This window comes from Phyllopteryx taeniolatus, chromosome 11 (genome assembly GCF_024500385.1).
Source record: "Phyllopteryx taeniolatus isolate TA_2022b chromosome 11, UOR_Ptae_1.2, whole genome shotgun sequence".
NCBI classification, from domain to species: Eukaryota; Metazoa; Chordata; class Actinopteri; order Syngnathiformes; family Syngnathidae; genus Phyllopteryx; species Phyllopteryx taeniolatus.
The window spans coordinates 2,316,652-2,343,999 of NC_084512.1; the positions used below are offsets into that span (position 1 = coordinate 2,316,652).

Below are 27,348 nucleotides of genomic sequence, written 5' to 3' on the forward strand. Positions count from 1 at the left end.
TGTGTTATGTGACAGAAGAGTCTCTGCTAGGATGAAGGGCAAAGTTTATAAAACAGTGGTGAGGCCAGCCATGATGTATGGATTAGAGACAGTGGCACTGAAGAGAAAACAGGAAGCAGAGCTGGAGGTGGCGGAAATGAAGATGTTGAGGTTCGCTCTCGGAGTGACCAGGTTGGATAAAATTAGAAATGAGCTCATCAGAGGGACAGCCAAGGTTCGATGTTTTGGAGACAAAGTTAGAGAGAGCAGACTTCAATGGTTTGGACACATCCAGAGGAGAGAGAGTGAGTATATTGGTAGAAGGATGATGAGGATGGAGCTGCCAGGCAAGAGAGCTAGAGGAAGACCAAAGAGAAGGTTGATGGATGTCGTGAGGGAAGACATGATGGCAGTTGGTGTTCGAGAGGAGGATGCAGGAGATAGGCTCTCATGGAAAAGGATGACGCGCTGTGGCGACCCCTAACGGGACAAGCCGAAAGGAAAAGAAGAAGAAGAAGAAGATATATATATACATACATATATATATACATATACACATATATATACATATACATATATATATATACACATATACACATATATATATATACATATATACACATATATATATATATATACATATATATATATACATATATATACACATATATATATATATACACACATATACACATATATATATATATATACACACATATATATATATATACACACATATACACACATATATATATATATAGATATATATATATATATATATATATATATATATATATATACACATATATCTACACATATATATATATATACACATATATCTACACATATATATACACATATATAAGTGCACCTTGGAGGCCAGGGCTTCAGCGCTTTCTCGACACGTTCTCTCAATCTCCAGTTTCTCCTGAATGGCAGTGACCTCTTCAATGACCATCACAGACACTAAGGAAGAGAAAGAAAGACAAGCAAATTCATCAACCACAAAGACTGTAGCCACTGAGTGGCACCAAGTTTCCGGATCTACCATAATGCGTGTTGGTTTAAATAAGGAGACCAGGATATTTTGAAAACAATAATTAAAGAGGACATTTCAAAATATGACTCATACAATATTCATGCTTTATAAAACTATTACAGTTGAAAGGAACATCAAGCGGACAGCAACTTGTTTCAAATGCTTTGACCTTCCATTCATTTTTCCAAAACGGTTCCCCACAAAGGCCCTATGCTTTGCTGAGACCACTTTACTGAAGACAGCATTTCAAATAGAGGATGAGATTTTGTTTGTGACGATGACAGTTACGGACATTGTAGATTTTCATCTGAATATATCGAGCCCATGCTCATGTATTCAGCAATTCTCCAGCCAAAACACATATTATGTTTGACTTCCACATTAATAGAGGCTGCCTCACTGTGCCAAGCAGCTGCATATTAGGAGCTATTACGTGATTTCATAGCTCTTAGAAAATTGCTCCTATTCACAACAAAACGGCTGGAGGTGGGGTGGCAGGGTTGGTGAGGGATAGCTGGAGGATGGGACAAAAAGCTCCTAACACACAATCATGCCTTTTCAATTGGCGATGGCAAGGTTGATGACAACATGACCATTGTGTTATAATGATAACACCACAAAGGCATCTGCCCCCTTCATCAAGGTTTCACAGTGGCTGCAGATACAATTTAATTCACTGCTCTGTTGGCGGCGCTGATACCATTATGTAGCACGTCGGCATAGGGGTAATCACTGTCTTTCCTGAGAGGAGGATGAATAAAGACAGACACAAAAAGAGAGAAGAACACAGATGGAGTGATGATGATAATGGGGATGCCAAAACTCACAATTAAGACTGCCATATTCGATGTGTCAGGGGCCCCGTTGACTTTCATCACTTCTACTCTGCTGTTTGTTTACCATGGCTACCAGTAATCATAATTAACATGTCATTAAGTTCAAGGCGCCCATTGGAAGATTTACGAGAGTGGCCGGGGCATCATAGAGACAGGGAGATAGCGACGAAAGCGAGACAGAGAATGAAAACTGGCAGCTAAGTGCAATTGAATAGCTAATGTGAAGGGTGCAGGGAGTACATGGGTATCGTCTCATCCCAGTGTTCATCAAGGTCTTAATTAGGTGTCACTGGGGGGGAAGGAATTGCCTGCAGTCAAGGAACTAAGGCTTAATTTCTCCTGTGCTGAGCCACAATGTTTAATTAGTTAAGTGGGAGAGCAATTCGTTAGGGGCGGTCTACAGTAGGTGTTATTGTGAAATCATGAAACAGTTTTAAATTTTTAATTTCCGCAGATTTTGTAGCCTCTACTTAGTAGTTGTCAAACTACTTTGTTGGCTATGTTTGACACCAACAATTCCAAATTTGTTGTCAGACAGATGAATTATGAGTGATGTTTTCTATAATTGCTTTGGTCTTTGATGCAACCAATTTTCACTCTTTCATGAAACCTGACTTTTTTGGCAACTGCACCTACTGTTAGTGCACTACGCGATGCACATGGCATTGACATGCTGTATGGAACCAGGAAAAAAGGCCCATACAGCAGTCATTAGGGCCAAGTATTTTTGAGGCTACTACTCTTTCCATCACTTCTGTCAACAACTTACTGCTATAAATGCCTAAAAGACTATATAATAATGTATAATGTATTATACTGTAAAATGTATTCATACCCCGCAAACCTTTTCACATTTTGTAGCCTTACAATCACAAACTTGAATGTGCTTTGTTGAGATTTTATGTGATAGACCAACACAAAGTAGTACATAATTGTGAAGTGGAACAAATGGACAATGGACGGTTTTGTTATTAGGAGCATAGCATGATTACTGCTGCAGCAATAATGCAATTTTTAGGTAAACAAATGTAATCATTGGATAGACAGGGATAGAAGTACTGTAATTTCCCATGTATAGTACGCACCCCCAAAGTTGACCTCAAAATTCGGGAAAACCCTTCTACCCATGTATAATGCATTTTTACAATGCATGATTTTGCTTCTACCCATATGATCATATGAAGTATTATCAGTATTTTGTTAGTTTTTTTTCAAATAATTATTCTGAAGCTAAGCACTTTATTTGAAAATGTAATATTTTCTTTTTATTTACTTACTCTTATTTTGAAATTCACAGCCCAACTTTTATTTAGTAAATGAGAAAACACACAGTTGTGCTCATATGTTTGATTACCCAGGCAGAATTTGTAAGATGGGTACAATTGTTTAAAGAAAACATGAAGGGCCAGACGAAACAGATTTAATGTTATTTTAATGGGATTCAAATTAAACTGTCAAGCATTTCAGAAAAGCATTATCATGAAACAAAAACATAACCATAATGTGCACCTCGGGACGTTGTGAGTCGGTGGGGAGAATACTTCGAAGACCTCCTCAATTCCACCGACACGCCTTCCCATGAGGAAGCCGAGTCTGGGTTCTCTGAGGCGGGCTCTCCTATGTCGGGGTTGAGGTCCCCGAGGTGGTTAAAATGCTCCTCGGTGGCAAGGGCCCGGGGGTTGATTCGCCCGGAGTTCCTAAAGGCTCTGAATGTTGTGGGGGTGTCCTGGTTCACACGCCTCTGCGACATCGCGTGGACATCTGGTACAGTGCCTCTGGATTGGCAGACTGGGGTGGTGGTCCCCCTTTTTAAGAAAGGGTAAGGTCTATTCAGGGGTGCTGGAGAGGAGGGTCCGTCGGGAAGTCGAATCTCAGATCCAGGAGGAGCAATGTGGTTTTCATCATGGCCGTGGAACAGTGGACCAGCTCTGCACCCTCGGCAGGGTCCTTGAGGGTGCATGGGAGGTTTTTAAAAGAGTGTGACTCCAAGTATTTACTAGCAGCAATCCTCTTTTCTTTCTTGCCAAAAACAATTCTCTCAGTTTTGTTGTGGTTTAATTGAAGAAAATTTTGGCTCATCAAGTTATTTGTTTTAAACAATGACACAACACCTCAATTGAATTGTAGTGAGACAATGACACTGCTAGATAAAACTGTGTGTCAGCTGCATAGCTATGATAGTCAAAATTAAAGTTCTGAAGAATTTGACCAAGGGTAGCATGTACAGGCTGAACAGGAGGGGTCCAAGAACTGACCCTTGAGGGACCCCATAGGTCATTGCCATTCGATGAGATTGAACACTTCCAATGGTTACAAAATAAATCACTTCCTCCAGAGAGGACCTCAACCATTTAAGGAGTGCTCCATTTAGTCCTAACCACGTTTCCAACCTGTTCAGCAGTATATTATGATCGACCATATCAAAAATGTGTCAAAAAGTCCATTTAAGTTCAAGAAATTGCTGGGGTAAGTGCACCAGTTGGCCGAGTGGGAGTGTGCCCGAAAGGTCTTTACCGAAGCTGCTTGTTTTGTTTGTTTCTCTTACTTACTGGGCAGTAAAGCAATACTTGAATTAAAATAAAACTGACACTGTTGAGGTTGCAGCAGCTGTCTGTAAACGCATGACCCTCGAACAAAATTGAAATGAAACTGTTTGGAGTGAGGTCAGATTACTTTTGCAGAAATATCTGCGATAAAATGTGTTTAAAATACATATACTCTTTATTAAGTATTTGAGAAGACTGAATATACTTTTATGAATGCATTCTGTGGATATATATTGAAAAAAAACTTACCTTTTTGAAACTCATTGAGCTTCTTAATTGCCTCATCTCGTTCCTCTTCCAGTATCTTACACTAGGGGAGGCAGACAAACAGTTTGAATGTATGTTTGTTGCTTTGAACTAAAAAACTTTATTGGATAGTATGTGCAGTTCTGTTTTTTTGCTCGTGTCTTCAAATAACCAGTAATTATCCATCCATTCTCTGTACTGCTTATCTTCACTAGGGTCGCAGGTGTGCTGGAGTCTATCCCAGCTGACTTTGGGTGAGAGGCGGGATACACCCTGAACTGGTCGCCAGCCAATCAAAAATAATTATGATGATGAGTATTATACTGATATGTTATAAGATTACAGTGAACGTCAACGTATATTTGATTGACAGGTCAAGGCCTCGTCTTCAGTGCGAAAATGTACTTCTTATCGGGTTGGCAAAAGGAATATTCCACCCGTGAATCTGAATGAAATTCCAATCGGATTTGGCCTGTTTATTCCGATTGAGGTGTTTATATGGAGCATTTTCATTCGGTTTGGGTTTCTAATCTGATTATAATCGGAATAGAAGGCTCCATATAAACCAGGCTAGTCTTGCAGCTCTTTATTCTTTATTTCAGACCGAGGGGGATCCATATCACAAAGTAAAGAAAATGTAAATTTAATAGAGGAACAAGAAAGGAAATTATAATAATAACAACAACAATAATAATAATCCGCACGGTCGAAGTCTGGTTAGCACGTCTGCCTCACAGTTCTGAGGACCGGGGTTCAATCCCTGGCCCCGCCTGTGTGGAGTTTGCATGTTCTCCCCGTGCCTGCGTGGGTTTTCTCCCACATCCCAAAAACATGCATGCTAGGTTAATTGACGACTCTAAATTGCCCGTAGGTGTGAATGGGAGTGCGAATGGTTATTTGTTTGTATGTGCCCTGCGATTGGCTGGCAACCAGTTCAGGGTGTACCCCGCGTCCTGCCCGATGACAGCTGGGATAGGCTCCAGCATGCCCGCGACCCTAGTGAGGAGAAGCGGCTCAGAAAATGGATGGATGGATAATAATAATCACAACAATACTGATTTAAAAGCAAAATAATCAAATCCATCCATCCATTTTCTACTGCTTATCCGAGGTCGGGTCGCGGGGGCAGTAGCAGTGACGCTCAGACTTCCCTCTCCCCAGCCACTTTATCCAGCTCTTCCGGGGGATCCCGAGGCGTTCCCAGGCCAGCCGAAAGACGTGGTCTCTCCAGCGTGTCCTGGGTCGTCCCCGGGGTCTCCTCCCACTGGGACGTGCCCGGAACACCCCACCAGGGAGGCGTCCGGAAGGCATCCAAATCAGATGCCCCAGCCACCTCATCTGGCTCCTCTCTATGTGGAGGAGCAGTGGCTCTATTCTGAGATCCTCCCGGATGACCAAGCTTCTCACCCTGTCTCTAAGGGAGAGCCCACACACCCTGCGGAGGAAACTCATTTCGGCTGCTTGTACTCGGGATCTTGTTCTTTCGATCACGACCCACAGCTCGTGACCATAGGTGAGCGTAGGAATAGTAGATAGACCGGTAAATCAAGAGCTTCACCTTCCGGCTTAGGTCCTTCTTTACCACAATGGATACAAAGTCCGCACCACTGCAGACGCTGCACCGATCCGCCTGTCGATCTCCCGTTCCATTCTTCCCTCACTCGTGAACGAGACCCCAAGATACTTGAACTCCTCCACTGGGGGGAGGATCTCATCCCTGACCTGGAGAGGGCATGCCACCCTTTTCCGACTGAGGTCCATGGTCTCAGATATGGAGGTGCTTATTCTCACCCCAGCAGCTCTGCTGGGAGAGTTGGAGATCACGGATTGATGAAGCCAACAGAACCACATCATCTGCAAAAAGCAGCGATGCAATACTGAGGCCACTAAAGCGGACCCCCTCTACGCCTCGGCTGCGCCTTGAAATTCTGTCCACAAAAGTTTTGAACAGAATCGGTGACAAAGGTCAGCCTTGGCGAAGTCCAGCCCTCACCGGAAACAAGTCCGACTTACTGCCGGATATGCGGACCAAACTCTGCCTCCGGTTGTACAGGGACAGAACAGCCCGTATCAGGGGGTTCGGTACACCATACTCCCGAAGCACCCCCCACAGGACTCCCAGAGGTACATGGGCGAACGCCTTCTCCAAGTCCACAAAACACACGTAGACTGGTTGGGCGACCTCCCATGCACCCTCGACGACCCTGCCGAGGGTGTCGAGCTGGTCCATTGTTTCACGGCCAGGACAAAGACCACACTGCTCCTCCTGAATCTGAGAATCGACTTCCTGACGGAAACTCGGCCGCGCCTTGAAATTCTGTCCACAAAAGTTTTAAACAGAATTGGTGACAAAGGTCAGCCTTGGCGAAGTCCAGCCCTCACCGGAAACGAGTCCGACTTACTGCCGGATATGCGGACCAAACTCTGACTCCGGTCGTACAGGTAACGAACAGCCCGTATCAGGGGGTTCGGTATCCCATACTCCCGTGTCGGTGGAATTGAGGAGGTCTTCGAAGTATTCTCCCCACCGGCTCACAACGTCCCGAGTTGAAGTCAGCAGCGCCCCATCCCCACTATACACAGTGTTGATGCTGCACTGCTTCCCCCTCCTGAGAAGCCGGATGATGGACCAGAATTTCCTTGAAGCCGTCCGGAAGTATTTCTCGATGGCCTCACCGAACTCCTCCCATACCAGTGTTTTTGCTTCAGCGACCACCAAAGCTCCATTCCGCTTGGCCACCCGGTACCCATCAGCTGCCTCGGGAGTCCCACAGGCCAAAAGGGCCCGATAGGACTCCTTCAGCTTGACGGCATCCCTCACCGTTGGGTGTCCACCTGTTCGGGGATTGCCGTCACGACAGGCAGAGACCACCTTACTGCCACAGCTCCGGTCGGCCGCCTCAGCAATGGAGGCGCGGAACATGGTCCACTCGGACTCGATGTCCCCCGCTGCCCCCGGAACGTGAGCAAAGTTCTGTCGGATGTGGGAGTTGAAACTCCTTCTGACAGGGAAGTCTTGCCAGACGTTCCCAGCAGACCATATGTTTGGGCATGCCGCGTCAGACCGGCATCTTCCCCCACCATCGGAGCCAACTCACCACAAGGTGGTGATCAGTTGATAGCGCCGCCCCTCTCTTAGCCCGAGTGTCCAAAACATGCAGCCAGTCTGATAAAAAAAACACAAAGTTGATCATCGAACTGCGACCTTGGGTGTCCTGGTGCCAAGTGTACGTGTGGATACCCTTATGCTTGAACATGGTGTGCTTTATGGACAATCCGTGATGAGCACAGAAGTCCAATAACCGAACACTGCTCGGGTTCTGATCGGGGGGGCCGTTCCTCCCAATCATGCCCTTCCAGGTCTCACTGTCATTGCCCACGTGAGCATTGAAGTCCCCCAGCGGAACGATGGAGTCCCCAGCGGGAGCGCTCTCCAGCACCCCCTCCAAGGACTCCAAAAAGGGTGGGTACTCTGAACTGCTGTTTGGTGCATAGGCACAAACAACAGTCAGGATCCGTCCCCTCACCCGAAGGCGGAGGGAGGCTACCCTCTCGTCCACCGGGGTGAAGCCCAACGTACAGTTTTTCTGTACTGCTTATCCTCACTAGGGTCATGGGCGTGCTGGAGCCCATCCCAGTTCAAAATTATTCTCTCGCATTTGAGACAAAAGTGAAAATGACCTCTTGGGGGCATTCGAGGATTTGCCACTGACATAAGTTTAGGTCAAGTCAACATTACAACATGACAGAAATAATGGGTGCTAACTTCATTCATTCATCTTCCGTTCTGCTTCTCCTCACTAGGGTCGTGGGTGTGCTGGAGCCTATCCCAGCTATCTTCGGGCAAGAGGCGGGGTACACCCTGAACTGGTTGACAGCCAATCGCAGGGCACATAGAAACCAACAACCACTCGCCCTCACATTCACACCTACGGACAATTTAGTGTGTTCAATTAATGCATGTTTTTGGGATGTGGGAGGAAACCGGAGTACCCGGAGAAAACCCATGCAGGCATGGGGAGAACATGCAAACTCCACACAGACGGGGGCCGGGATTTGAACCCCGGTCCTCAGAAATGTGATGCGGATGTGCTAACCAGTCGTCCACCGTCCGCCGGCTGCAAAGTTACTTTAATTAAATTATTTCATTTTGCATTTAAATTACTTTAATAAATACTGTCAATGACATGCTTACTCTTAACTTTGACACTGGCCCGGCCGGCTATATGGATGGGCGTTCTCCAGAGTTTGAGTCCGTTTGACACTTCTTTTCTCCCCCCCCCCCCCCCCCCCCCCCCCCCACGCTGCGTCTAATAAAGTCTAATAAATAGTTAAATATATCGTCTTTAAAAAAATTGTATCGCGACAGGCCTATCTCCAACAACAAGTTGTAGTGTCTTTAGTCCGCAGTGGTATTCGGATTGTGACCTTTTGGTTCCAAAGAGCAACTCCTTCGAGGCATATTACACCTCTATTGGGTCATAAGGAAATAGACACCCACCACTAAAGTGTCAGAGACAGCTTTATGTGAATTACCCTGAATTTGTATTTGGGCACAATTCCCAGTTCCGTGAGCATGACTTATCTGTACAGAAAACAAAACAATAGCAACATTTCTGTGACAGCGACTGAGGGATATATTTCATTTTATTTCATACACCAACACATTACCATGACCAGATTACATAGTTATTGTTGTCATTGCTATTCTACAAATCACAATGTATTTATGAAAAAATATGTATATATCTCGTTTACTGCATTGCTCTGTATTTACCTGGACAGATGCAGTTTGCAATAGTGTTGCTCTTCACTTTCTGTTCATGGGGTAATTGTTATAAAATAACATCATCTTCACCTTGCATGGTTGTGTGTACCTCAGCACATCATGTCAATATTCTCAACACATACTAGTCATTTGAACAAACAGACATTGCATTTTGTTCCACCGTCATAACACGTCTGTTAATATGGTCTCTTCATGAAACAAAGGCAATGTAAACTATTAAGATGATCTGCTTCTACTGACACAACTGCGTAACAAGGCATATTTGGATATACAATGTAATACCGTAACAGACATTTACCTCCTGAGTTGCTGCTTCATGCCTCCTTTGCAGGCCTTCATATTCCTGTATAGCTGGGGGAAGCAAAGGATGCCAGTCATCCATTGTCAAAGCAAAATCCACACAAAACAAGTCCAAACTGCCACCTTCCTTTTCATATTTAACACACGGGAACTTCTCGAACATGTGATAACTTCTCACACGCTGACTAATTCATCTTGTGTCACCTGACTGCAGCAGTGTAAGGTTAAAAAAAACACCAGGCAAGAAGTCAATTTCCTCATAGCTACATAAATACATTTTTGTTTCTGAAGTGTATGGAAAAAATGTGTCCTATGCATACGATAAAATCAAACATAATCAGGAACCACAAAACACTATATTTTCTCAAATAGTGGCTTCTGCTTTAATAGATGCCATGCCCCAAAGTTATTGATGTGGGGCATACTGCGTACTGTATATTGTATAAATTGACATACACGAGCCTTACTAATATTAAAACACATTGCAGCAGTATCAAAACACATTACTACATGAGTACCAGGCAATTATTCGGGTAATCGTGCGTTAGTGTTACAATCAACGATGTTCACAAATGACCAATTTCATCTTTGACACTGAAAAACATGTGTGAGGGAGGGGATATTCTGTTGTAGGGCCCCAGTAGAGTTTTATACCCTTTCCCCGTATTAATTGCTGACGACGACGTAAACACCAATGTTCCTAAATAGCAACGTGCCACTGACCTTTGCCAACACGTAGTAAAAGTCATAGTAACGACATATATAGCCATTAAAAACTACCCTAACGTCATGAGGTGGACTCTCATTCCAAAACAAGAGAATGTTGTAGAAAACCTCAAGGCGGTACTCCTTTGTAGGGGTGTAAAACCAAGACATTCGTGTTACACGTCTCACGTAGACTTACCTTTGTTTGTCAATTCATCAATTACGTTCTTTTTTGCAAACTCCTCGGAAGCCATGACGTCTTTTTATTTTTAAAATGTTGACTTGTGACAGGAAGTGGACGTCGTGACCCACCTGTACAAGTTCAATCAGCAGGTCAAAGTTCACTCTCTCACACGCGCCCAAGCGACACAACTGAAATAATATATATATATATATATATATATATGTTTTTTTTGAGCTAATAAGCAATAATTCACCATGCCAAATACAGTTCATGACACAAATAATCAACATTTGTTTTCAAGAAATGGCCTCAAAAGTATTTTCGTATGTTTACTGAATCTACACTATACAGTAAGGCTACATTTCACTTTTGGAGTTAATAAATGAATAGACGTTTCTAATTTAGTGAGATGCCCATGTCCCACAAGGTCATTTAACATTTGCTAGCTTGAAGATGTATGCATGTAAATTATTTTGTTTTGTTAACCGTACAGAGGATATACACCATGCGGTCAAATATTTTCCCTGAAGGATTAAAATGGGGTGACAGTATTAAGCAAAGGGAAAGATGGCACAAACGTGCTGAGCGGAGTTCCACAGACCAGTACAAATAAACTGGACTCATAATTTAATTTATTTCTGTTCACAAACTCAAGAAACTATGATTGAACAACAAGCTGACGAAACGGGAATGTTCAATATACTCATACTTATAACACAAGGCAAACAACAAAGCACAAATAATGTAAACATCCATGATATAGTTCGTATGTGGGACCAAAAATTTTAAGTACAGCATGAATACCACCCGCCTTACGTGAACATTATTCAGACTGAGGGCTTTGTTCATTCGAGTGCTGAACGCAAGGATACTATTTCAGCTTATATCACGTATGGAACTTTCTTCACTTAGAAATGGTTTGTTGTGATGTTGGATACAACATAGCAGTTTAAAAAAAATAATAATAATAATGGAGGGGGATCCAGCAGTAACATGTAATAAGGGCTTGACTTAAAAGTTTACAGATATGATCAAATTTCTTTGCAATACGGCGCAATATAACCACAGATACTTTGTACACACAACACATACTTTGGACAGCGCTACACTACAGTACACCGATATCAAATTCCAACTGTGATCTCATGGTGCAACAGAAGAGTATTTTAGGTACATGGATATCATGGGAGGTGACCTTGGGGAAAGGAAGTAAGCTTTGGGATCAGGGATGCTCAACAACATTCATCTCCATGCCATAAGATAGAGCACTGAGACTGCTGGCATGATAAAGGGAGGAGGATGGTTTTAAGATGAGATGACAAAGAACCGCAAAATTCCTTTTGGTGCCTCAGTGGCGAGCAGCGGACTCCCTGGGATAAAACTCGGCCAATGTGCTCTGAGGAATCCTCTTGAGCATCTCCTTGGGGAAGATTCGGAGCAGCTGCCAGCCGATGTCCAAGGTTTCGTACACCGTCCTATTGTCGTATGGGCCTGAGGGAGACAGAGGTAAACACAATAGAGCCACACATAAAAACTGTACAGCCGTTGTTCATCTGGGCCCCAAAAAACACGGGGGGGGCGGGGGGGGGGGGAGGGGGGGGGGGGGCGGTGGTTGCAGGCAGTTGGTGTGATGGTGCTTCGAAATGTATTCATTATTATAGCCTCCCAAGATTTAAACAGTAACCATATATTGCTTCATTTAAAAAGAAACAAAAAAAACTTAATGGATAATGAAACCAAAAATATTTTCATATCCAGTTCAAGTGTTTGACTAAAACTCGAGGGAAAAATATGCCATTAAAGTTGTATAAAACTGAAAAAGGTTACTGAAACTGTTTACATCAGCATATTCGCCCAAGACCTCATCTGCGCAAATATTAACAGTGTGTGTGTGTATGTTGGCTTTTTTTTTTTTTGCACACTTAACTCAAAAAGATGGAAGGCTGTTATGATGACATAATGCAAGACAAAAATATATCTGGGAGAACAGCAAAGTACTTCATGAGACTGTGTGTACTTTGCATTTTCAGAGGTTTTTGTGGGGGTCCGACAGGAAATATTTCACTGAGGGACCAGCTTCAACAAAAAATATCCACGATATACAAACACCAATTCCAGTGAAGATGGAAAGTTGTGTAAAATGTAAATAAAAAACGAATACAATGATTTTCAAATCCTTTTCGACCTACATTAAATACACTACAAAGACAAGATATTTAACGTTCAAACTGACACTTTTTTTTTGGGTGCAAATTTTCACTCAATTCGAATTTGATGCCTTCCTGCAACACGTTCCTAAAAAGCAGGAGCATGTTTACCACTGTGTTACATCACCTTTCCTTTTCACAATACTCAATAAGCATTTGGGAACTGAAAACTAAGTGTTGAAGCTTTGTAGGCGGAATTCTTTCCCATTCTTGCTTGATGTACAACTTCAGTTGCTCAACAGTCTGGGGTCTCCGTTGTTGTATTTTGTGCTTCATTACGCGCCACACATTTTCAATGAGACACAGTCTAGTACTCGCCACACTGATGTAACACATGCAGAATGTGACTTGGTGTCATCTTGCTGAAATAAACAGCGACGTCCTTGAAAAAGATGTTGCTTGGATGGCAGCATATGTTCTTCCAAAACCTGTATGTACCTTTCAGCATTAATGATGCCTTCGCAGATGTACAAGTTATCCATGCAATGGGCACTAACACACCCCCACACCATCACAGATGCTCGATTTTGAACTTTGCGCTGATAACAATCCGGATGGTCCTTTTCCTCTTTGGAAGACTCAACGTCCATGATTTCCGAAAACAATTTGAAATGTGGACTTGTCAAAATACAGCACACCTTTCCACTTTGTGTCAGTCCATCTAGTACTGGACTTTGATTTGTACACTGGCGCACAGCCATGTTAGAAATGGAAGAACTGTTCCCACCAAGTTGGGAGCATGAAATTGTCCAAAATATTGGCTCCTTAGTTCCAGTGAAAGGAACTTTGAAGGATTCAGGATACCAAGAGCTTTTGGATAATTCAATGCTTCCAACTTTGTGGGCACACTTTGGGGATGGCCCCTTCCTGTTCTAATATGCAATCCTGTTCCAATGCACAAAGCAAGGTCCATAAAGGCATTGATGAGAGAGTTTCGTGTGGATGAACTTGACTGGCCTGCAGAGAGCACTGACGCCAACCTTTGGGATGAATTAGAGTGCAGACTGAGAGCCAGGCCTTCTCGTCAAACATCAGTGTGTGACATCACAAATGCGCTTCTGGAAGCATAGTCAAAAAGTCCCTACACACAAACCTAAACCTTGGGGGAAGCCTTTTTAGAAGAGGTAAAGCTGTTATAGCTGTAAAAGGTGGACCAATGTCATATTAAACCATATGGATTAAGAAGGAGATGTCACTACAGATCATATGTGAGTAAAGGCAGGTGAGCGAATATTTTTGGCAATATAATGCATGTTAAAAAGAATTTGCAAATCATTTAATTTTATTTTTATTTACATTTTACACAAGGTCCGTTTTCATTGAAATTGGGGTTTGTAGTTAGGTAAAGTAAGCAAACCCAGAATAAAAGCAGCACGATTAGTCTCAGTGTCTTAATATTAACAGTGGCTTACTTATTTTTAGTTTCATAAGACTTAGTATTAAACGTGGTTAACATTTGCCTGTATGAAAGTCAAATGGGACAAAATATTTTGCAGTACAAACAAATTGGAGGTCGAACAGTATCCTGGAACGAATGGTTTTCAACCTTACGAGGTTCCACTGCATATACTATACATCTATTTCAGGGATTGAACCGATTTTTGCCATCTCGTCTTCCAATTTACTATTTCACAGAGGGCTTTTGGCACGCCTGACCGCTGCCGTGACCAGACTATAGCGCTCTGTGGGGCAGCGAAATGTCCAGCCAACAAGGCGAAACAATCTTCATACATCTGTCTGAGTCTAAGTGTGAAAATAAGGTGGTTGTGGATGAGAATAGTGGTTAGCCTCGCTAGCTCTGGCTATTCCGATTGCCGCTAGTCTTGAGAGATTCATTTCAGCGGTACGTCTGGACTATTGGTGAGGAATGGGGCAGCAGCGCAAAGTCAAACTCTAGCTTTGTCGCCAAAATGTTATGTCTAATAATGCAAAGACAACAACTGTGGTGTAATCAAGTTGTTTGTTCTAACGCATACCAAGATAGTGACACGTGTGTCGCTTTACTTTCACTTCGCCCCCAGTATGAATCTTTTAAGACTTAGCGGCAATCGGAATAGCCTAAGCTAGCGAGTTTAACCGCTATTCTCTTCCACCATGAGCTTATTTTTGTACTCTTGGACCGACGCACACAAACACTGTGTCGCCTTGTTGGCTGGACATTCGGTTGCTTCACGCGGCATTATAGTCTGGCGACGGCAGCAGATGGGCGAGTGAGAAGTCCTCTCTATGGAACACAAAATAAGACCTGCCGGTTTGTTGAAGAGAATCATGCAGAAACTAATTACAGCAACGACATTCAGCGTAATGGTAAGTTGTATTTGCAATCATTGTGTTTTGTTAGTTTTGTGCCGGTGCATCAAAATATGTCTTTCTGTGAAACCGATCCCTGGGGGAAAAAATGTTTGCGACGGCTGTGCTGACCCGAAAAAACATCAATGACATCTTCGATTAATCATCTTTGTAGACGTTCATCACATTATAGTCAACTACAAAAAAAAACATTAGTCGTTTAACCCCTAATCTATTGTATAGTCATACGAAATGAGTCACTCACACACTTACAAAGCCTTACCCCAGTTAAAGTTTGCATGAATGTGTTATTATCATTTATTATTTATATGTATGGTTGCAATGCTTACTTTGAGGTCGAAAAGTATTTTGAGGAATGATTAGATGTACATTTTGTATCCTGGATAATACTGGCTTCACAACTCATGGTATTTTATAATGACATTTGAAGGACAAAATGTTTTTTGAAGACTTCACAGATTTGAAAAGATGTTTGATAATGCACAAATACTGCAGATCAATTTGTTTAGAAACTACTTACCCTGGGCAATAAAGTTCTTTTCAAATTTATGTAGGAACTCAAGGTACAGAAGATCATCAGAAGTGAGGGCTTCTTCTCCCACAACGGCCTTCATGGCCTGAACATCCTTGCCAATAGCATAGCAGGCATACTAAAAGGAGCAGAACATATTGCAAGAAAATTCACGAAAAGGGGGAAAAAAAAAAGCTTGGAAAGTTGCCGTTAAAAAATTATATAAAATAAAATTTAAAAAACACTTTGCTGTCAGTCCCCTTTTCATGTCATTCAAAGCTTTACCACACTTTTTATTTATCAGGATTGGAGGGAAAGAAAAAGCAGTGACATTGTATAGTTGTAATAAAATAGAGTTGTCAGACAGTGAAGGCTGAAGTTAGCACCGAAATGCAAAAATGATTTTTTCTTAAAACTGCTGCGCTTCCCCTGAGGTGTCCTTCACACTCCACCCCCCCCCCCCCCACACACACAATTACTAGAATAGACTGCAACAGGACGTGTGTTACCAGCTGGTTCGAGACATCAGCGTGGTCCTTCCTGGTCATACCCTCCCCGATAGCAGACTTCATCAGACGGGATAGAGAGGGCAAAACATTGATGGGTGGGTAAATCTACAAAACAAGCATATTTGGAATATGAATGCAAGAAAATGTTAACTATAGTTTAAATAGACTAACATCACAACTTCAAACGGCATCTGGCCACCCTACCTGACGGTTGTGCAGCTGCCTGTCCACATACACCTGACCCTCCGTAATGTATCCCGTCAGATCAGGAATTGGATGGGTTATGTCTTTCAGGGGGGGTAAAAGTGTAATGTAAGGGGGGAGGGGGGTGGAGGGGAAAGGGTTTATTTATGTTTAAATGATGGAATAAATTCACAAAAATCAGTTCAAGCAGCAAGCATTTAAACAAAGCCAAATATAGAACATAAAAATGCATAATTCAGCTTTCTAGTACTTATTTCTACCACCTTTCACTCTAAATCAAGCGCCTGAGAACCACTAGGAAACCAGCAGTGTTCAGTAAAGGTCAACACACTAACCCACTTGTAATGGGGAACTACTCTTCAACGAGGTATGAGTATGCACAACGTAATGTAGTTGCTATGGTAACCTCACGCATCAGAAATGTCTTGTTAACCCATTTCTAATGCTTACAATGTTTTGCGTGATGACAGATCAACGGTTCAATTCCCAAATGAATAACCCATATCACGTACTTTGTAGGCAAAATTATTGCAATCGACTTGGACAGGCAAAGATGTCCACGGACACGCTCCAAAACCCTCAAGAGTGTGTACGCCCAGAAGTGGGCATAAACCATACGTACGAACATTTTCATGCAAAGAATGGGATTTATCAAGTTGGACTAAAAAATTAAAATTTTTTAATTTACACCCAGCTGTGACCACACAAAATGTTGTGGTAAAAAAAGCGAAGCTACAAAAAAAGTCACCAAAGCCATCCGAGTGCACATCCAGCTTGTCGTCGCTGATATTTGTGGCCAGCGGGACATTTTAAAGGAAACTATGAGACGTGACATATCACAATCAACTATAAGTCAAATAATGCCGATGTACACTTATACCACTGGCCGCAATTTACATCCAGTTGCCATACAGACATCAGCAAAAAGCCAACATTTCAACAATGGACTCCAAAACATATGGCAGCCATAGATTGCACTGACATTTCAATTATAGGACCATCACACAACACATTGCAATCTATCAATGCGCAAATAATGTGATTTTTATATCTTGGAGGGATGCACGATTCAATTCATTGAACAGAATAGTGCCGTGGATGAATGCACGCCTTCCATGGGAGCTGCGGTTGAGGATTGTTGGCTGCACGTACAGTATAATGACGTGTCCCCAGTAATGCTTGCAATACGGGTAATCCACAACTGCTTGTCCTCCCCTTAATTAAAGATAATCATCATCTGTGGGCCGTGACAGGTTTTTTTTGGCCATTGAGTTTGATGTGAAAACAATAAATTTTAATTTCCGAGACTGCTCTTTTCTCTGATTGATAGAATTAACAGCAGCGGTTCAATTCTCCCACAGCGCCATGACATTTTTTCCCTATTGTGGGTGACACCTGCATTAATTGTGCCAAACAGTAATCCTAGGTTTGTTTCTGTGATCCATAAAGTTAAATTACAGCTAAGTTACATTCCCCCTTCTCTGAAAATGTCCTCAATCAATGTTTTCTTCACCCTCTTTTTTGGAGAGGGAAGTCAATCTCTGCATCGTTAAAGGGATTGTTGCTACCATATGGTCAATAAGAGGCATTTCTCAATGGAAATGTACTCAGCAGTTTAGAACAGGTGGGATTTATCAACGCATTGCTTACTGGTGTGCGCATGTCAGGGGCCCGCGCGTTTGATGAATACACACTTTTTGGTGCATATATGTACACATTCTAAATTTCAGTCGTACGAACACATTTAGAAACGGTTCTATCTTATTCACTCTGATAAATGAGGGCCCAGAACGTTGTATCAATTATTTCCAGAAGAGTGGAACCTATAATGGCTTTAAAGGGGGGGCACCTTCAAATTGTGCAGGACCTACCATCATTAGGCATTGTGAGAATGGGGATCTGGGTGATGGAGCCATTCCTGCCCTCTACTCGGCCAGCACGTTCATAGATGGTGGCCAAGTCAGTGTACATGTAACCAGGGAAGCCTCGGCGTCCAGGCACCTCTTCTCTGGCAGCAGACACCTTGAGGGTCGATATAAGGGTTGGTGATGAGTGAGAGGGCCACGTGAAAACTACATTTAACAACACCAAAGAATTTGCAAATCTCAGATCAATGGAAGGACAAGAAAAGCACATTGAAATCTATTGGGGACATGCTCAAGTAGTGTCAGACGGGCTCCAGGACAAGTTACTCAATTTTGTTTCTAAATACATTCAACTTGTTTGAAGGCAACTGCTGAAAATGTGAAAAGCCTGAGAAGAATTTAGTACTGAATGAAACCGTTTTTCAACATCGCAGTTGTCCAGATTTTTTGGGCGGGCCTAAAACGGGGGCATGCTGACGCAGGCAGAGAACAGTATGAGTCGCTCCTCCCCCACTAGATAAGCGACGAGCGCCATCTGTGTGCATTCGCCGTGACTGCAAGTTACTTGGTAATCATAGCTCGACCCATTTCTACCACTGCTACATTGTGCAGTTAGCCAACGAGCTGTTCTTACAACCTGAAAAATAAAATGCATTTTGTGTTTTATGTTACTTAGACTACAGTGTCTGTTGTGGTGACCCGCGTGCGCCTCACGCGATGGGCCGACGGCATGTTGGCCCACAGTAGACAGCTCCACTGTGATGTGGCCTGCTACTAGCGGCTAGGCTAGTACTTACGAGCCTTTAGTGGGCTCGTGGACCAGCGTTGGGTCCGTCCCAAACTCCACAGCTTAGCTCCATGCACCACGCATAAATCCACACAACAGAGACACTTAAGGGAAAGTTAACAGTTTATCACATTTGCTGGACCGCGAGCTAACGAGCGAATGTGCTTGCTCGACCGTGGCAGGGCCGTCCAAAATGTCAGCGCCTCACTCGGAGTACTTGTGTGTGGGTCCTCACATAGGTGTAATGAATTATTATCCATCCATCCATTTTCTACCGCTTATCCGGGTCGGGTCGCGGGGGCAGTAGTTTTAGCAGGGACGCCTAGACTTCCTTCTCCCCAGCCACTTCATCCAGCTCTTCCAGGGGGATCCCGAGGCGTTCCCAGGCCAGCCGAAGGACGTAGTCTCTCCAGCGTGTCCTGGGTCGTGCCCGGAACACCTCACCGGGGAGGCGTCCGGGAGGCATCCGAATCAGATGCCCCAGCCACCTCATCTGGCTCCTCTCAATGCGGAGGAGCCAGATGAGGTGGCTTGTAGCCGCTTGTATCCGGAATCTTGTTCTTTCGGTCACGACCCACAGCTCATGACCATAGGTGAGGGTAGGAACGAAGATCGACCGGTAAATTGAGAGCTTCGCCTTTCGGCTTAGCTACTTCTTTACCACAACGGACCGATACAAAGTGCGCATCACTGCAGACGCTGCACCGATCCGCCTGTCGATCTCCCGTTCCATTCTTCCCTCTCTCGTGAACAAGGCCCCAAGATACTTGAACTCCTCCACTTGGGGCAGGATCTCATCCCCGACCTGGAGAGGGCATGCCACCCTTTTCCGACTGAGGACCATGTTTTCAGATTTGGAGGTGCTGATTCTCATCCCAGCCGGTTCACATTCGGCTGCGAACTTCTCCAGTGAGAGTTGGAGCTCACGGCTTGATGAAGCCAACAGAACCACATCATCAGCAAAAAGCAGAGATGCAATACTGAGGCCACCAAACCGGACCCCCTCTACGCCTTGGCTGCGCCTAGAAATTCTGTCCATAAAAGTTATGAACAGAATCGGCGACAAAGGGCAGCCTTGGCAGAGTCCAACCCTCACCGGGAACGAGTCCGACTTACTGCCGGATATGCGGACCAAACTCTGACTCCGGTCGTACAGGGACCGAACAGCCCATATCAGGGGGTTCGGTACCCCATACTCCCGAAGCACCCTCCACAGGACTCCCCGAGGGACACGATCGAACGCCTTCGCCAAGTCCACAAAACACATGTAGATTGGTTGGGCGAACTCCCATGCACCCTCGAGGACCCTGCCGAGGGTGTAGAGCAGGTCCACTGTTCCACGGCCAGGACGAAAACCACACTGCTCCTCCTGAATCTGAGATTCGACTTCCCGACGGACCCTCCTCTCCAGCACCCCTGAATTGACCTTACCAGGGAGGCTGAACAGTGTGATCCCCCTGTAGTTCGAACACACCCTCCGGTCCCCCTTCTTAAAAAGGGGGACCACCACCCCAGTCTGCCAATCCAGAGGCACTGTCCCCGATGTCCACGCGATGTTGCAGAGGCGTGTCAACCAGGACAGCCCCACAACATCCAGAGCCTTTAGGAACTCCGGGCGAATCTAATCCACCCCCGGGGCCCTGCCACCGAGGAGCTTTTTAACTACCTCGGTGACCTCAAACCCAGAGATAGGAGAGCCCGCCTCAGAGAACCCACACTCTGCTTCCTCATGAGAAGGCGTGTCGGTGGAATTGAGGAGGTCTTCGAAGTATTCTCCCCACCGACTCACAACGCCCCGAGTCGAGGTCAGCAGCGCCCCATCCCCACTATACACAGTGTTGGTGGTGCACTGCTTTCCTCTCCTGAGACGTCGGATGATGGACCAGAATTTCCTCGAAGCCGTCCGGAAGTCTTTCTCCATGGCCTCACCGAACTCCTCCCATACCCGAGTTTTTGCTTCAGCGACCACCAGAGCTGCATTCCGCTTGGCCAGCCGGTACCCATCAGCTGCCTCAGGCATCCCATAGGCCAAAAAGGCCCAATAGGACTCCTTCTTCAGCTTGACGGCATCCCTCACCGTTGGTGTCCACCAACGGGTTCGGGGGATTGCCGCCACGACAGGCACCGACCACCTTACGGCCACAGCTCCGGTCGGCCGCCTCAGCAATGGAGGCGTGGAACATGATCCACTCGGACTCGATGTCCCCCGCATCCCCCGGAACATGAGCAAAGTTCTGTTGGAGGTGGGAGTTTAAACTCCTTCTGACAGGGGATTCTGCCAGACGTTCCCAGCAGACACTCACAATACGTTTGGACCTGCCACGTCCGACCGGCATCTTCCCCCACCATTGGAGCCAACTCACCACCAGGTGGTGATCAGTTGACAGCTCCACCCCTCTCTTCACCCGAGTGTCCAAGACATGCGGCCGCAAGTCCGATGACACGACCACAAAGTCGATCATCGAACTGCGACCTCGGGTGTCCTGGTGCCAAGTGCACGTGTGGACACCCTTATGCTTGAACATGGTGTTCGTTATGGACAATCCGTGACGAGCACAGAAGTCCAATAACAGAACACCGCTCGGGTTCTGATCGGGGGGGCCGTTCCTCCGAATCACGCCCTTCCAGGTCTCACTGTCATTGCCCACGTGAGCATTGAAGTCCCCCAACAGAACAATGGAGTCCCCAGCGGGAGCGCTCTCCAGCACCCACTCCAAGGACTCCAAAAAGGGTGGGTACTCTGAACTGCTGTTTGGTGCAAAGGGACAAACAACAGTCAGGACCCGTCCCCCCACCCGAAGGCGGAGGGAGGCTACCCTCTCGTCCACCGGGGTGAACTCCAACGTACAGGCGCCGAGCCGGGGGGCAATAAGTATACCCACACCTGCTTGGCGCCTCTCACCGTGGGAAACTCCAGAGTGGAAGAGAGTCCAACCCCTCTCGAGAGGACTGGTACCAGAGCCCAAGCTGTGAGTGGAGGAGAGTCCGACTATATCTCGTCGGAACTTCTCGACCTCGCTCCTTCCCTGCCAGAGAGGTGACATTCCACGTCCCTAGAGCCAGCTTCTGTAGCCGGGGATCGGATCGCCAAGGTCCCCGCCTTCGGCCACCGCCCAGCTCACACTGCACCCGACCCCTATAGGCCCTCCCACAGGCGGTGAGCCCATGGGAAGGGGGACCCACGTTACCCTTTCGGGCTGTGCCCGGCCGGGCCCCATGGGTGCAGGCCCGGCCACCAGGCGCTCGCCTTCGAGCCCCACTACCAGGCCTGGCTCCAGTGGGGGGCCCCGGTGACCCGCGTCCGGGCAAGGGAAAACGAAGTCCATTGTTTGTCGTCATTATTAGGGGTCTTTGAGCCGTGCTTTGTCTGGTCCCTCACCTAGGACCTGTTTGTCATGGGTGACCCTGCCAGGGGCATAAAGCCCCATACAACTTAGCTCCTTGGATCACTGGGACACACAAACCCCTCCACCACGACAAGGTGATGGCTCAAGGAGGGGTGCATGATTATTATTGTTATAATTAATGATAATATTACTATTACAGAGACACAGTAAAGTTAACTGTTTATTAATATTAATCATAACCACGACAGCACACGTTATTCAGCCAGTATCTGACTACAGACACTTGAGCACATAGCGTACAAGCTAACGTATTTGATTGCCAGGCGGACATGCCCACATGCCGACGATGTGCAATGCCAGCTGCCTCTAGTACTGGTTAACGTTTTTAGGTACTTGTATGACCGTTAAAACGCTTACAATATTAATTCAGTCATTGTGTACAGTTGTAACGGCTTTCTCATGGTGACATTTTGAACGTGTAAAAATGATTAACACACCCGCAACCCTCACGAGGATAAGCGGTATACAAAATGGATGGATAGAAATACATTAAAAATGAAACAAAATGAAATGGTGAGTTCAGAAAAAAATTATTGTAACCATAAAAATAATTTTAATTCTTCAGGAGAAAATCATTTGCAGTTCAATGAGTGCCTGAATGTTTTGCCAAAATATCTTAAATAAAAGCTGAAAGCCAACACAACACTTATTACAGTCAAGTGATGCTAAATTTACAAAGCAGCAAGTAACTGGTTGCAAATGTTGCCACTGTTTCAAGACCTCTTTTTTTTTTTTTTTTTTTTATAAACAAAGTCAAGTGAATTCAGAGCAAAGGTGAAAGTACATCGCAGCCATTTATCCTTGGAGTCGCAGGTTAATGGTTGAGATGAGGGTTAAATACAACCTTTACATGCCTGAATAGGAATACGTTGTTTTTTTTGTCCTCAAGGCTCTTTGTATGTTCTGAACTATGCATCAAGCAATTCAAATCTTAGCAAAGTAGGGAGTACATGGGGTCAAGGTTAAGGTAATCACAAATGCACTATTAAAACCTGGAATCGTGCAGCCAGTGCATTGAGAAGCAAACTGTACAAATAAGGATTACGACAGGGATACAAAAGGGTGGGTAGCAAGAATCTGACTTGCAAGATCAAGCAAATGAAAGAAAAGGAACAGTTAACAGGGGGAGCAGTAATAGGGGCTGCGATGAACGCGGGGCAGCATCTTTTTCTTGTAGAGCTTAACTGCTGATAAGGTCAGGTGTTTCCTACTAAAAAGGGACACTTGATTTTCCATTTCCCCTACTCAAGGATGTCATAGTACCAATATTTTATTGTTGTTGTTGTATTGTTGGTATCAAACATCGTCTGTGTCCTCACGTCATAACCTCTAAATTAATATGACCATTTAAAAAAAGAATGCGAAAATAAATGGAACACGAATTTATATTTCATTTCAATTGCTGGGGCGGTACGGTGAGGACTGGTTAGCACAGCTGCCTCACAGTTCTGAGGACCCGGGTTCAAATCCGGCCTCGCCTATGTGGAGTTTTCATGTTCTCCCTGTGCCTGGGTAAGTTTACTCCAGGTACTCCAGATTCCTCCCACATCCCCAAAACATTCGCCCGAAGATAAGGTCCCCCCCAAAAGCGTTGGAATGGCAAGATTAATTCCTTAATTTTGTTGTATACTGAAGACATTTGGGTTTCAGATCAAAAGATGAAATGTTCAGAATTCCAGCTTTTATTTCATGGTATTTACAACCCCAATTCCAATGAAGTTGGGACGTTGTGTTAAACATAAATAAAAACAGAATACAATGATTTGAAAATCATGTTCGACCTATGTGTAACCTATGTGTAATTGAATACACTAATACAATAATGTTCAAACTGATAAACCTTATTGTTTTTAGGAAATAATCATTAATTTAGAATTTTATGGTTGCAACACGTTCCATTATAGCTGGGACAGGGTTATGTTTACCACTGTGTTACGTCACCTTTTCTTTTAACAACATTCAATAAATGTTTGGGAACTGAGGACACTAATTGTTGAAGCTTTGTCGGTGGAATTCTTTCCCATTCTTCCTTGATGTACAGTTTCAGCTGTTCAACAGTCCGGGTCTCTGTTGTCGTATTTTACGCTTCATAATGCGCCACACATTTTCAATGGGAGACAGGTCTGGACTGCAGGCAGGCCAGTCTAGTACCAGCACTCTTTTACTACTAAGCCACGCTGTTGTAACACGTGCAGAATGTGGTTTGGCATTGTCTTGCTGAAATAAGATGGGGCGTCCATGAAAAAGACGTTGCTTGGATGGCAGCATATGTTTCTCCAAAACCTGTATGTACCTTTCAGCATTAATGGTGCCTTCACAGATGTGTAAGTTACCCAAGGCATTGGCACTAACACAGCCCCATACCATCACAGATGCTGGTTTTGAACTTTGCGCCCATAACAGTCCGGATGGTTCTTTTCCTCTTTGGCCCGGAGGACACGACATCCACAATTTCCAAAAACAATTTGAAATGTGGACTCGTTGGACCACAGAACACTTTTCCACTTTGCATCGGTCCGTCTTAGATGAGCTCGGGCCCAGAGAAGCCAACGGCGTTTCTGTGTGTTGTTGATGAATGGCTTTTGCGTTACATGGTAGAGTTTTAAGTTACACTTACGGATGTAGCGCCGAACTGTATTTACTGACATTTGTTTTCTGAAGTGTTCCCATGTGGTGATATTCTTTACACATTGATGTCGGTTTTTGATGCAGTGCCGCCTGAGTGATCGAAGGTCATGGGCATTCAATGTCTGTTTTGGGCCTTGCCGCTTACATGCAGTGATTTCTCCAGATTCTCTGAACCTTTTGATGATGATATGGACCGTAGATGATGAAATCCCTAAATTCCTTGCAATTGTACGTTGAGGAACATTGTCCTTAAACTGTTCAACTATTTTCTCATGCAGTTGTTCACAAAGAGGTGAACCCCTACCCAATCATGGCACCCACCTGTTCCCAATTAGCCTGTTCACCTGTGAGATGTTCCAAACAGATGTTTGATGAGCATTCCTCAACTTTTTTGCCACCTGTCCCAGCTTTTTTGGAACGTGTTGCAGCCATAAAATTCTAAGTTAATGATTATTTGCTAAAAGCAACAACGTTTGTCAGTCTGAACATTAAATATCTTGTCTTTGTAGTGTATTCAATTAAATATAGGTTGAACATAATTTGCAAATCATTGTATTCTGTTTTTATTTATGTTTAACACAACGTCCCAACCGACTAGAGGTAGTCGGACTCTCCTCCACACACAGCTTGGGCTCTGGTACCAGTTCTCTTGAGAGGGGTTGGACTCTTTTCCACTCTGGAGTTGCCCGCGGTGAGAGGCGCCGAGCTGGTGTGGGTATACTTATTGCCCCCCGGCTCGGCGCCTGTATGTTGGGGTTCACCCCGGTGGACGAGAGGGTAGCCTCCTCCGCCTTTGGGTGGGGGGGACGGGTCCTGACTGTTGTTTGTGCCTATGCACCAAACAGCAGTTCAGAGTACCCACCCTTTTTGGAGTCCTTGGAGGGGGTGCTGGAGAGCGCTCCCGCTGGGGACTCCATCGTTCTGCTGGGGGACTTCAATGCTCACGTGCGCAATGACAGTGAGACCTGGAAGGACGTGATTGGGAGGAACGGCCCCCCCGATCACAACCCGAGTGGTGTTCTGTTATTGGACTTCTGTGCTCATCACGGATTGTCCATAACGAACACCATGTTCAAGCATAAGGGTGTCCACACGTGCACTTGGCACCAGGACACCCTAGGTCGCAGTTCGATGATCGACTTTGTGGTCGTGTCATCGGACTTGCGGCCACATGTCTTGGACACTCGGGTGAAGAGAGGGGCAGAGCTGTCAACTGATCACCACCTGGTGGTTAGTTGGATCCGATGGTGGGGGAAGATGCCGGTCCGACGTGGCAGGCCCAAACGTATAGTGAGGGTCTGCTGGGAAAATCTGGCAGAATCCCCTGTCAGAAGGAGTTTCAACTCCCACCTCCGACAGAACTTTGCTCATGTTCCGGGGGAGGCGGGGGACATTGAGTCCGAGTGGACCATGTTCCGCACCTCCATTGCTGAGGAGGCCGACCGGAGCTGTGGCCGTAAGGTGGTTGGTGCCTGTCGTGGCGGCAATCCCCAAACCCGTTGGTGGACACCAACGGTGAGGGATGCCGTCAAGCTGAAGAAGGAGTCCTATCGGACCTTTTTGGCCTGTGGGACTCCTGAGGCATCTGATGGGTACCGGCTGGCCAAGCGGAATGCAGCTTTGGTGGTCGCTGAAGCAAAAACCCGGGCGTGGGAGGAGTTCGGTGAGGCCATGGAGAAAGACTTCCGGACGGCTTCGAGGAAATTCTGGTCCACCATCCAGCGTCTCAGGAGGGGGAAGCAGTGCACCATCAACACCGTGTATAGTGGGGATGGGGCACTGCTGACCTCGACTCAGGACGTTGTGAGTCGGTGGGGAGAATACTTCGAAGATCTCAATTCCACCGACACACCTTCCAATGAGGAAGCAGAGTCTGGGTTCTCTGAGGCAGGCTCTCCTATCTCTGGGGTTGAGGTCAGCGAGGTGGTTGAAAAGCTCCTCGGTGGCAAGGCTCCGGGGGTGGATGAGATTCGCCCGGAGTTCCTAAAGGCTCTGGATGTTGTGGGGCTTTCCTAGTTGACATGCCTCTGCAACATCGGGGACAGTGCCTCTGGATTGGCAGACTGGGGTGGGGGGTTCCAACTACAGGGGGATCACACTCCTCAGCCTCCCTGGTAAGGTCTTCTCATCTTTTGCACAATTGTCCAAAAAGAAAAATGTACCGGCATTATACCAGACAACAAGCAACCGTTTATTGCTCAGTGACTTTTTTTTTTTTTTTTTTGAGTCTTTATGTCTCAAATGTGTTCTCTGTCAATTGACTGTATGTTGTCGTACTAGAGCGGAGACAAATTCC

The 27,348-nt window shown here is 45.2% G+C and overlaps 2 protein-coding genes across 4 annotated transcripts in view; both read right to left on the reverse strand.

The window, feature by feature from the left end:
• shtn1 (shootin 1) overlaps positions 1-10,823 on the reverse strand; it is a 45,337-nt gene extending 34,514 nt beyond the window's left edge. Inside the window, exons 1-4 of one of the 3 annotated variants that reach the window (XM_061788990.1) lie at positions 10,640-10,823; positions 9,734-9,786; positions 4,650-4,710; positions 851-945 (exon numbers count right to left, since the gene is read on the reverse strand). In XM_061788990.1, the coding sequence (XP_061644974.1) occupies positions 851-945; positions 4,650-4,710; positions 9,734-9,786; positions 10,640-10,694 (264 nt within the window). In that variant the 5' untranslated portion in view covers positions 10,695-10,823. Of the gene's footprint in view, positions 1-850; positions 946-4,649; positions 4,711-9,733 lie in introns of all 3 variants that reach the window. The other 2 variants (XM_061788989.1, XM_061788991.1) reach the window with 2 other exon arrangements.
• Positions 10,824-11,239: 416 nt separating this feature from the next.
• atp6v1ba (ATPase, H+ transporting, lysosomal, V1 subunit B, member a) overlaps positions 11,240-27,348 on the reverse strand; it is a 52,730-nt gene continuing 36,621 nt past the window's right edge. Inside the window, exons 10-14 of the mRNA XM_061788992.1 lie at positions 18,237-18,387; positions 16,366-16,448; positions 16,162-16,266; positions 15,662-15,791; positions 11,240-12,115 (exon numbers count right to left, since the gene is read on the reverse strand). Coding sequence (XP_061644976.1) covers positions 11,973-12,115; positions 15,662-15,791; positions 16,162-16,266; positions 16,366-16,448; positions 18,237-18,387 — 612 coding nt within the window. The 3' untranslated portion in view covers positions 11,240-11,972. The remainder of the gene's footprint in view (positions 12,116-15,661; positions 15,792-16,161; positions 16,267-16,365; positions 16,449-18,236; positions 18,388-27,348) is intronic.